Source organism: Corticium candelabrum, chromosome 11 (genome assembly GCF_963422355.1).
Source record: "Corticium candelabrum chromosome 11, ooCorCand1.1, whole genome shotgun sequence".
Taxonomy (NCBI): Eukaryota; Metazoa; Porifera; class Homoscleromorpha; order Homosclerophorida; family Plakinidae; genus Corticium; species Corticium candelabrum.
Window position 1 is genome coordinate 7,346,985 of NC_085095.1, and position 12,260 is coordinate 7,359,244.

A 12,260-nucleotide genomic window follows, 5' to 3' on the forward strand; every position below is an offset into this window, starting at 1 on the left:
ACACACACACACACACACACACACACACACACACACACACACACACACACACACACACACACACACACACACACACACACACACACACACACACACACACACACACACACACACACACACACACACACACACACACACACACACACACACACACACACACACACACACACACACACACACACACACACACACACACACACACACACACACACACACACACACACACACACACACACACACACACACACACACACACACACACACACACACACACACACACACACACACACACACACACACACACACACATGGACAATAGACAAATATTAAGCCCTCCACGTCTTTCGACGTCGACCTTGAGGTCAGTTGCAAAGATAGCTCCCCCTGCCTCTAGAGACAGGGCCTCGATGCGCTACGTGGGGTTTTGGGGCCAGCGCTACAATCCACCTGGATCTTGGCCAGAGTCATCCAGGGGCACTGACAATGGCGCAGCTCTGGGACTGGACACCAAGGCCCACACGTACGATGTTACTGCCAAGCCAGCGGTCTTGTCCACCCCAGTCAATGACCAGGTACTCATTTATACTCCTGAGTGGAGAGAAGCAAGTGTGGGTGAGTTTCTTGCTGAAGGAAACTGAGACAGTGTAGACTCCACCAGGATCGAACCTTTAACCCTCATCACGGAATACAAGATCCCGAATGTCATCACCAATGCTCTACCATCTGCTCTACCATCTGCTCCACCACCACCCCCCACACACACACACACACTGACAATCACACAGACGGACAGATAATCAAGATTGTTAACCAACACTAACCGTGTACTACCACAGACCTGCAACATACATCACTCACACCAAGTCCAACCTCTTACCTCAATATCAATATTACCATTTATTTACCAAACAATTACATACACAACAATTATCTCCAATACAAGAAACAATAATAAACCACATCAATGGTCCTCTCTCTTTGCAATATGCAAAACAACCGTCTGTTAAAAGCAATGCCGATAGCCTGCTATCAGCCCTCCGTCCAATATGCAGTAGACAACCCCTCAACTTGTAGTCAGTTGGTTGAGAAGCTTGTGATACACATCAGTGACTGTACATTATGTGAGGTTATGTGAATAGTTTTTGGGTGTGAATGTGGTGATGCTCGGTGGGCTGGTTGTTGGAGGTTAACATGTGTCGAAGTCGAGAACGAGAAGTTTTGTGTCTTCAGTGCCGTTTCTGCTGCCAACTGCGCACACAAGTTTCTTCTCGCTGCATTGGACACGCCATACGACGCCACCTGTAAATGTAAAGTTAGTAGGTACACTCACACTCACACACACACACACACACACATACACACACACACACACACACACACACACACACACACACACACACACACACACACACCACTTCCTCCACTGCCCAGTGTCACCAAGTTCCTGATGAAGTCGCCAGTTCGAATGTCCCACAACTTCACCGTTCCGTCATCGGAGCTCGTGATTGCAAACTTGTCGTTAAACTGTAGAGACGTTACGGCACTCTGATGTTTTTCGGGCCCTTGGAGTGTGTGAAGACAATGACCAGACGAAATGTCCCAAACCTAAGAGACACAATTGGCACGTTTCCTCTATCGTTTATGTGTGAGACGAAGGTAACCTTGATGGTAGAGTCAGCATTTCCTGACACTAAAGTGTTCTTCTTTAGTTCCATTCCACTTGTGAGTGATTGGTGTCCTACAGATGTGCAAGCCATCTTATAAGTTAAACAACGGTTGAAATTGACACACACACACACACACACACACACACACACACACACACACACACACACATGCACGCACAAAATGACACAAAGTGACAAACAGACAGACAGGCAGACAAACAAATAAACACACATACATGCATATAAAAATAAATAAACAAACAAATAAACAGATAAATATACATAAACATGCATACAAAAATTGACAAACAAATAGACAGACAGACATGCAGAAAGACAAACATGCATACAGATATACAGACAAACAAATAAACAGACAGACTACACTGACTCTTACCAACTAATGTATGAAGGCAATGCCCTGTTTCTGCATTCCACACTCGTATCGTCGTATCCAACGAACCACTGACAATATGCGTCCCATCAAACTATCACACAACACTCACCAACATGCATCACAACCCCAAAACTCGACACCAACCTGCAACGAGTAAACTCTATTCGTATGTCCCTGCAATGTATGAAGACACTGTGCAGTCTCAGGATCCCACACCTTGACCATATAGTCATATGACCCACTAACAACCTTGACACCATCATACTGAACACTAAAAGGAAAAACACAAAATATATACAAAACAACAACAAACAACACAGAACAACAAACTATGCACAACAACAAACAACTATGCACAACAACAAACAACAAATACACACAACAACACAACACACAACAACAAACAACACACGACACCAATAATAATAACAAACAAACAACACACAACACCAATAATAATAACAAACAAACAACATACAACAATAACAACAACAACAAAATACATACAACACACAACAAAATACATACAAATACAGCAACAGCAACAATAATAACAAACAACACACAACAATAACAACAAAATACATACAACACACAACAACAATAACAACACGCAACAATAACAACAAAATACATACAACACACAACAACAATAACAACACGCAACAATAACAACAAAATACATACAACACGCAACAACAACAAAATACATACAACACACAAAAACAACAAAATACATACAACACACAAGATACACACAACAATAATAATACACACAACAACAACAACAAAATACATACAACACACAATACACACAACAATAATACACACAACAAACAACACACACAACAACAACAACAAAATACATACAACACACAATACACACAACAATAACACACAACAAACAACACACACAACAACAACAAAATACATACAACACACAACAACAATAATAATATACACACAACAACAAAAGACATACAACACACAACAAGATACACACAACAACAACAATAATAATAATATACACACAACAACACTACACACAACAACAAAAGACATACAACACACAACAACAAAAGACATACAACACACAACAAGATACACACAACAACAACAATAATAATATACACACAACAACAACCAACAACACACAACAATAGCTACAACAATAATGACAACAAAATATATACAAAACACAACAACAAACTGGCATCAACGCACCATCGAACTGCTGCGAGGTGTCCAACTAGGATGTGAGAGTTCTGTCCAGTCGTGATGTCCCATACTCTTAGTGTTGCATCGCGTGAGCCGCTGATCACTTTGTCGCCGCTCATTGCCATACAGCGGACAGTCGACGTGTGACCAAACAATGTGTGGAGACATAAACCCGTGTCACTGTTCCATACCTGAGAGAGTAAAATACAATCGGTTTTGAACTGGAAAATGTTCACACAATGCGTGGGACTAAAACTGAAAAAGGTACACACACACACACACACACACACACACACACACACACACACACACACACACACACACACACACACACACACACACACACCACAAAGCATGAAATAACGGCCTGCCATAGGCCAATGGCCAACCAAACAACACACACAAACAATGGCTGACTAACCAACAAATAGAAACCCAAAGAAGCAAACAGACAGACAGACTACCAAACACACAAACAACTAACGAAGACAAGAGCACACAAACAAGCACACAAACTCAGAATCACCACTCATACCTTCAGAGTTCTATCAGTTGAACCACTCACAATCACCGAACCATTAAATTGAGCACACCATACACCTCCTGTGTGACCAGTTAGAGTCCGTAAATGCTACAAGAGATGAAATTAATGAAACAACCGAGCAGTGGTCACACAAGTCACCATATTGTGTTACCTTTCCAGATGTTGCAGACCACACTTTTAACGTATTGTCATCCGAACCACTAACTATTCTGTTGCCATGAAATTTTAAACATGTAATCTATATGATAACATATATATGTTGCAGACATAGCATGTGTGTGTGTGTGTGTGTGTGTGTGTGTGTGTGTGTGTGTGTGTGTGTGTGTGTGTGTGTGTGTGTGTGTGTGTGTAAACTGCATGCACAGACTGCAGTTCGCATTATGTACACACAACTGTCCGCATATAGCACAATGCCTCACCACGTGATCATCATGGCCTTTTAGTACTTTAGGTGGTCTCAGAGTGCCATGTTTCCAGTTCCATTCAATACGATGTTTCGTCAAATAAACCTAACCAAACGCACAATTCCAGTTTACTTATGTCTGTCCATCTGTCTGTCTAATTGTCTGTCCAACTATATTTGTCTACCTGCCTGTCCATCTGTCTGTCTAACTATGTTTGTTTACCTGTTTGTCCATTGGTGTGCCTGGTTCACAATATCGACGCCGATGTCGATGTGGTTTCTTCAAAGTTTGACGCTCAGCTGAGTGTCGGCATCATATTGTGAACCAGGCTTTAACTGTCCATCCATCTGTCTAACTACCCCAACCATCAGCCCTTGTCTATCCATTCACGTCTGTATGTAGAGTCTAAGACTCAAACCTAGTCCTCTCCATGTGTCCACTCCACCTGCTTGAACGTGTGCTTTGGTTCCATGAGATAGGAAAGAGGACTGGGTACGAGTCTAGTGTGTATGCTGTATACAGGCCTCTAAGTTCACACATTTAGCTCTGCTAGCCATTGGCCAGTAAGACAAATACTTTAGTCCACAAGATGAAAATGTAGTAGCCAATTGTAGCCATTAGCTCAAGTGTCATAGTGATGACATGAATGACATGAATTGGTTTCCAACATTGGCACAAGTGGGCACACAAAGTCTGAGACATATACACACAGACACACTACGCCAGAAAAAATGCCAGTGTGAGCAGGTCATAGTGGCACTCTCCAGATCATATCGAAGCTAGGAGAATTCATTCAGCCACTTCGACAAGTGAGGTTATGACTATGATCTCTTCGTTCATTGATGGTACCACATGCACGCTGCTGTTAAGATCACTCGAGTCTGTATCATGCTCGCTAAGCCATTGGACGTGCCACTTCGCAGAGCAAACAAAATAGTCTGCCACGCCATGTTTCATGACTCCAAGACAGAGGCGGTGCCGACAACGATGACGACTCTAATCTATTCAGTTTCCCTGCCTTGTCCCGTTTGGCCGACCAACCTCACACAATGTGTGAAACGTCCATGACAGCGTAAGGATACACGCGTAAACTCTGTAATAGTTTAACTGTGAGAGGGCTTCTATTTCATTTTTACAATTGGCTGAGCCCTATAGCTGGTTTACTACCTACTAGTCACTGGCGACAAATTTAGTTGCTAGTTAGTGTCACGTCTCTAAATATGGAGTTTGGGATGGGCTACGATACCATACATGAGATTGAGGGGAGGAGCTAATAATATATATTGGGAAGCAGTCATTTGGAGAGTTCATTTCGCTGGTCAGCAAGGAGACAGGAAGAAGAAAGAGTGCAAGAGAGGAGGAGAGTGCGAGACGAGGTAGAAGAAGTTTCGTGACGAAGGGGCAGTGTGACTGAGAGCGTTACTGTTAACATCGGTGTGAAGTTTGACAAGTTTGTTGTAAATATATACTTGTGTGCTATATATATATATATATATATATATATATATATATATATATATATATGTATGTATGTATTTGATAACAGTAATCCACTGCCTCTCTACGAGTCGAACTATCTTGTCTTCCATGTAACGAAGGCTCTTGAATACTCGTGCGAGAGGCCTGACATATATCGTTGTACACATGCATGTCTTATTGTCCGTCCATTTTCGTCTGTCTGATTGTCGATCAATAAAACCTCTTCCATATGATGCCAGTTCATCCACGTGTCTATCTTACTGTCTGTCTGTCAGTGTGTGTGTGTGTGTGTGTGTGTGTGTGTGTGTGTGTGTGTGTGTGTGTGTGTGTGTGTGTGTGTGTGTGTGTGTGTGTGTCAGTCTGTCTGTCAGTCTGTGTGTGTGTCTGTCTCTAAAGCTAGATCTACAATGTGACACTGATGATGCCCACGACGCTCGCGAGGACTCTCGCACGAAGTCGCCGAGTAGGTGTCAAAATGCTGACGCTGTACCATTTACAATATCATTTGATGAGCGTCAGCGACAAGCCACTATGCGCATCATAATTGTATACAAAAGTCTGTGATTCGGTTTTCATTTCCCGAGTTTCTCCCTCACCAAGTTGTCACAAAGACGCTTCCACATTATTTGGGAGCTCGGTTTTTTCGATACGCTTTTCCAAGTGTTTTTCTTGCGCCTCTCATCTCTAAGCTACCGTGACTTGATCTGCCGCAAGCAGCTGTACCTACATGTATACACCTTCGGTAGGCTTCTCTTCCATAGTTTACTTCCGGTTATTTCACTCCCAGATTTGATCTCTGATTTGCCGACAAAAGGCACGTGCTTCCGGTTTGGACGCTAGAGTTAAAGTTGAATCAACTGCGATGCTGACGACACTCATGACGCAACGTGCGAGTGTTTACAATATGACGCCCGCCTGAGCGTCCTCACCAGCGTCATATTGTAAACCTAGCTTAAGTCTGTCTGGATATCTATTGATCTGATAGTGTGTGTCCAGATGCTGTCTACACAAAACAATTCTCCCCACCCACACACCTGTTTCCACGATCTTGTTCTAACTCGTTTTCGAAAGCCTTTCATAATACTATCATCTACACCACAGTCACGACATTTCTCCCGCCATAATCTGTCATCATAACAACAAATTACTACACACATTGCGTTAGAAAGCAAATGTTTGCTAACAAATTGTCGTCACAAAGTGTTTTCCAATATCGGCATGTCTGTGCTGCTCGTAGTAAATCCCTTGGTTCAAGATTAGCAAGGACAATGAATGCGAGTTCTCTGGGTAGTAGTGAGATGAAATCTCGCTGAAACTGAGGCCTAACAACAAACAGTAATTAGACATAAACAGAGACAGACAGACAAACAGATAGACAGACAGACAGACAAACAACAGACAGATAGACACACGGACACACACAAACACAGAGAGACAAACAGACAGACAAAGAGACAGACAGATAGACACATGCACACAGACAAAGAGACAGACAGACAGACAGACAAAACTGATAGACAGACAGAGAGACAGACAGACTTACTCTACAATCCCTAACAAATGTCTCTGCAATGCTGCATCGCATCTAAACAAAACACAAAGTGATGGCAACCAAGAAAAGTTTGATGCAACTCCACAGACCTGTCAACCAAATGGTCTAGCGCAATCTTCCGTTCCTCTGCTGTCCACAACTCAAACATATCCAACCACTGGTCCAGATTTTGAATGTTGGAACTCGTCAGTAGTCGTGATGGTCTTTTCTTTGTGTTAGAGTCTGCACCAACAGAGCACAATCGTTTCGAAGGCGAGGCAACCATGTGAGGAGACTGAAGAATTCGTTTCATCTAGTATAAAGGAGAAATAGAAATGACTGACATGCACACACACGCACACGCACACACACGCACACACACACACGCGCACACAGACACGTGCACACAGACACAGACACAGACACAGACACAACTCACTCCTAAAGCAGCAAACGAATCATTTTCATCCATTTCCGGAGTATACAGATCCTCTTCACAACGTTTAGCAATTCGACGCTGAGCTCTCAGGTCACGAGGTGATATTACCTCTTCCTCGATTTTAGCATTTGCTCTACAAACGGAAATCAACGATAGAAACACACATAAACAGACAGAACGGCAACAAGCAGCAATCCCAACTGCTATGTTGTTGTCAGTGTGCGTGTGTGTGTTTCAGCAACGAGGGGCATGCCACTTAAGAGCAAAAGCAGCAAGCAGTACGTCAATAGAGATAAGACAATCAATTCTATCTGTATGGCAAGCACAAGCTTCCCTTAACTGCTAACCAATCACAAGTCAGCACCAACCATGTGCTCAGCCTACTCAACATGTCCCTTACTTTCTACCGTAGAACATAGCCACCCTTCGAGAGACCGACCAAGTCATTAACAACTTCTTTGTATTGTACTGTTCGTAATGTGAAAACCAAGTGCTATGATAACGTCACAGTAAATGACACTGCAGACAAGAAACAAGTTGTGAACAAAAGACAAAGTCGAAGCTACTCTTCGTTTCAAACGGCTACTATTCAATCGTAGAGTCACAGTCGGCTTCAATTGATCCATTAGTTATTAACACATTACGACCAGGTCTCAAGGACAACATCAATGTAAAGGAAGATGACAAATGGATTGATAAGACAAGATGAGCAAAGAATTTCACACATTTTTATAACAATACTCACAAAAGTGGACCCGGAATCAACACGTTCAATGATTACCAATTGATAAGCTACACAAAAAGCATTGTAATGTGACTTTGGTGTAATGATCAAAACGTTTCATACTCATGTGCTGTAGAGATCGAGTTTCTAGGGTTGGCTAATGACACTAAAAGATGGTTGTGTGACATGATGATGCTAGCAAGAACGCTGACGCTGAGTAGGTGTCAAACACTAAGGTATCAAAATGCTAATGCTGATGCTGTACTATTTACAATACCATTTGATGAGCATTGTATATCATGAGTACATATGATTGTGATTTGGTTTTCTTTTCCTTCCTCATGAACTTGTCGCACACAAAGATGCTTCCACATGTTTTGGCGGTCTGCTGCTGGGAATCGGGTTTATTGATTCCGATACCTTTTTGTAAGTGTTTTGCGTGAGTGACTCATCTCGGTATTCACTCACTCACCCACTCTCTCTCTCTCTCTCTCACACACACACACACACACACACACAGGCACACAGACACACAAACACCCACACACCCACGTAACCACATGAAGGCAAACACACACACACACACACACACACACACACACACACACAACGCTCATTAAGTGATGTGCAAATGTTTACAATATGACGCCTGCCTGAGCATCCTCGCCAGTAAGCGCTGGCGTCCTCGCAAGCATCGTCATCATCACATTGCAACAGCCTTAACACAATGACTTGACCCCATTGATGATCCACCTCTCATGTCAATGGCCTGACATGCCAATTTACAGTTTCTAAATCCATAAATCGGCTTGACATTGCAGCACATGATGTCAGTTAATGTTTTTATGTTATCATAATCTCTTTGTATAAGGTCATTCCCATAACAGAGGAGATGAGATCAAACACATAATACCACATACTGGTAAACTCATCAATGGACACTAACAAGGTGGGTGCTCATCACAAGTTAGTACAACCACCAACACCCCCACCCTCTGTGTGACAACATACAAACTCCTACACAATAGTTGTCACTCACTCAATGCCTAAACCTGCAGTCTCATGTGAGCATGACTATAACACACTAATGTGAGCATGGCATGAATGTATGCTGGAGTCTTAGGTCATTGTCTTTCATCGTTGGGTGTCAGTGAGTGCTGTGCTAACGCACTAACCTGAGGCAAATTCTCTCAACAGAATAGTTGCATAAACAGTAACACATGGAAGGTGATAAACCTTGAGATATTTGCACCAGGAAAGGATGTGAGAGTAGTACACATTTGAGGGTTTGTGTTGATTGTATTTAGTGTTTATGGTGTATTCATGTACGAGTGCTTGTAACGATTTAGAACTGCATGCTAACAAGTAGATATGATCGACCAGTAGAGGTATCATGTGTCATAGTTTGTGTCTATAGTTTAGAGAAAGAGATAAGGACAAATGGACCAACAGACAGACAGACAGACAGACAGACAGACAGACGGACAGAATAACTGAGACAGTCAAACACAACGATAAACACACAATCAAATCAACTGACCAACAACACACAAGCAAACAGACAAACACACAAATTGACGAACGACAACCAAACAAACACAAAAATCAAGAAGAAAACGACAAGCAAGACAATCATGCTACTTTGCGACAACAACTGTCCTGGACAGACCCTAAATCCTATACAAATCTGTTGCCATGGACAGACTCTAAATCTGGATACAAATCTGTTACCCTAAATAGACCTTAAATCCTACACAAATCTGTTGCCTAAACAGACCTTAAATCCTATGCAAATCTGTTGCCCTAAACAGACTTTAAATCCTATACAAATCTGTTGCCCAAACAGACTTTAAATCATACACAAATCTGTTGCCTAAACAGACTTTAAATCATACACAAATCTGTTCATTTCACACACCACTACAACATGACAACAAAGAAACTCGCTTTGCCTCTTCACCCTGTCTCCAACCAACTAGCAAATCAAACACCAAGACAAAAAAGCTTGCCTGCATTCACTGCAAATGGCAGGAACTAAGTCCCTACAGCCAGAGTCCCAGCTGCTGTCCGACATCGTTACTCCACGACTTAGAAAGACACACAAAACAATTCGCTGTCGATTCACGACGTCAATCAATCGACGACGTCTCTCTATCACAACAGAATCCACCACCACGCCCGCCGGATTACGTCAAGCTCTCACAGTGATCAGAGGCGCTGTCCGTTCCTTAGAGGTTCAACATCCTCTCGACCCACTCACAAGGATACGGGAAGTCCTTCTGGACTTCCGACCTTTACACTCACTAACAGACAACCACCCGACTGCACAGAAAGATTGGATACTCTCGCACGAAGCCATGAGCCTGGTTGTTAGCAAGCCACAACTGAGTGACCAAAAAACGTCCTCCCTGACGTTAAACCGCAGAGTTGACGCAACAAATGCACCCTACACGACGTGTCACACGCCTGCTAACAGCACACGCCTCGCTAAACGATCACATGCTAACTCTCAAGGCCATTTTGTGTGTTGCACTCCCCTCCCATTCGAGCCTCACATTTCACGTCCGCCAGCCGACACGGAGAGAAATCGGACAAGAAACGGGCTACACCTACAGCTGGCGAGACCATCGAGCTTCCTGTCTAAGGCGTTGGAGTGCAAACGGTGCACAAACGGCGAAGCTGCGGCTCACCGAATGACATCGACCAGTTGGCGCGTCATTCCAGTCACTCGCATCAATTCATTCAGACACCGGAACAGGCCGTTTCTCTACGAAAAACGAAAGATACGCAAATCTAACGCAAGCCAAACAGTCGTGCTAGTCGTTTTACCTCTCTGTGCTCGACAATTGCTGCTGCACGAGCCGATTTGAGGCCGTAGCGCGCGAAATGCGCTACGAGCTGCTCTGCAGTCGCCTGATTTATGTTCAGCTTTTCCATGGCGTCGCTTCGCGCTGACAGAGTCGATGCAATGAGCTTGGAAAGACGGGTTACTAAAGGAAAACAACAACCCGACTGTCCTACGCATGCGTAGAACCATCCACGAGGAGCCTCGGAGTGCAGCAACTTATTTACAATTTGTTGAAAATTATTGCTCAAATACATGCATGTTGCAATTGTTAATTAAAAATATTTATTTAATAATTGTTATAATATTTATTAATGCGATTGTAAAAAAATTTTTGAGTACACGTGTACACTTCCTGAGTACACTTGACGTCATCTCTGCATGCAGCTGCGATAATTATTGATGCGAGTCCGTGCGACCGGTGTGATTACATTGCCACAGCTATGCACTCAGTTACAAGCTGCAAATAGAATGACGAGCGACTGTCATTAGTAGATCATGTGTTGTTTACACGTGAGTCACGTGACGGAAGACGCACTTACATCAAGTTATGTTAGTAATGCAAGCATACTTTGATTTGCAATAGTAACGTTAAAAAATTTACTAAATATTTAACATTATTTTTTTAAAAATTAGTGTTAAATATTTAATAAAAATAAATAATTAATTAATATTAGATGTATGACATGTTTACAATTAAAGATGACGTAATCAATTAGAGACTAATTATTGTAATGTCAAGTAGGTATGCAACCTAATTAAATATTATCATATTAAGTACAGGAGCGAATAGAACAATAACTAGGGCATTACATGAGAGCGTAAGTGGCAAACCTTTCAAATGATATGTGCATCTGAGATTTCTAATGAGAGAGAAAACATAACCAGTACATGCATAAACAACACACATAGAATACAGACAGACAGGCAACAAGGCAGACACACAAAGCGACAGACAGACAGCATCTGGCAATTTTGTCTTGGCGGCTTCTCTCAGATTGGGTCTACCTTT

The 12,260-nt window shown here is 42.6% G+C and overlaps 1 protein-coding gene across 2 annotated transcripts; it reads right to left on the reverse strand.

The window, feature by feature from the left end:
- Nucleotides 1–878: 878 nt before the first annotated feature.
- LOC134186359 (F-box/WD repeat-containing protein 7-like) lies at nt 879–11,480 on the reverse strand. Of its 2 annotated transcripts, XM_062654295.1 has the most exons (16): nt 11,233–11,480; nt 11,094–11,170; nt 7,680–7,812; nt 7,351–7,553; nt 7,253–7,294; nt 6,894–7,031; nt 6,744–6,834; nt 4,246–4,335; nt 3,978–4,064; nt 3,818–3,913; nt 3,289–3,473; nt 2,209–2,335; nt 2,065–2,155; nt 1,662–1,738; nt 1,413–1,605; nt 879–1,299 (listed from the first exon to the last, which is right to left on the reverse strand). In XM_062654295.1, exons 1-16 carry the CDS (start codon nt 11,338–11,340, stop codon nt 1,187–1,189), a joined length of 1,851 nt encoding a protein of 616 aa, XP_062510279.1. In that variant the 5' UTR covers nt 11,341–11,480; the 3' UTR covers nt 879–1,186. The 2 variants fall into 2 exon arrangements, with proteins under 2 accessions (XP_062510279.1, XP_062510280.1); XM_062654296.1 differs by lacking the exons at nt 11,094–11,170; nt 11,233–11,480 and adding an exon at nt 8,080–8,945.
- Nucleotides 11,481–12,260: the final 780 nt, after the last annotated feature.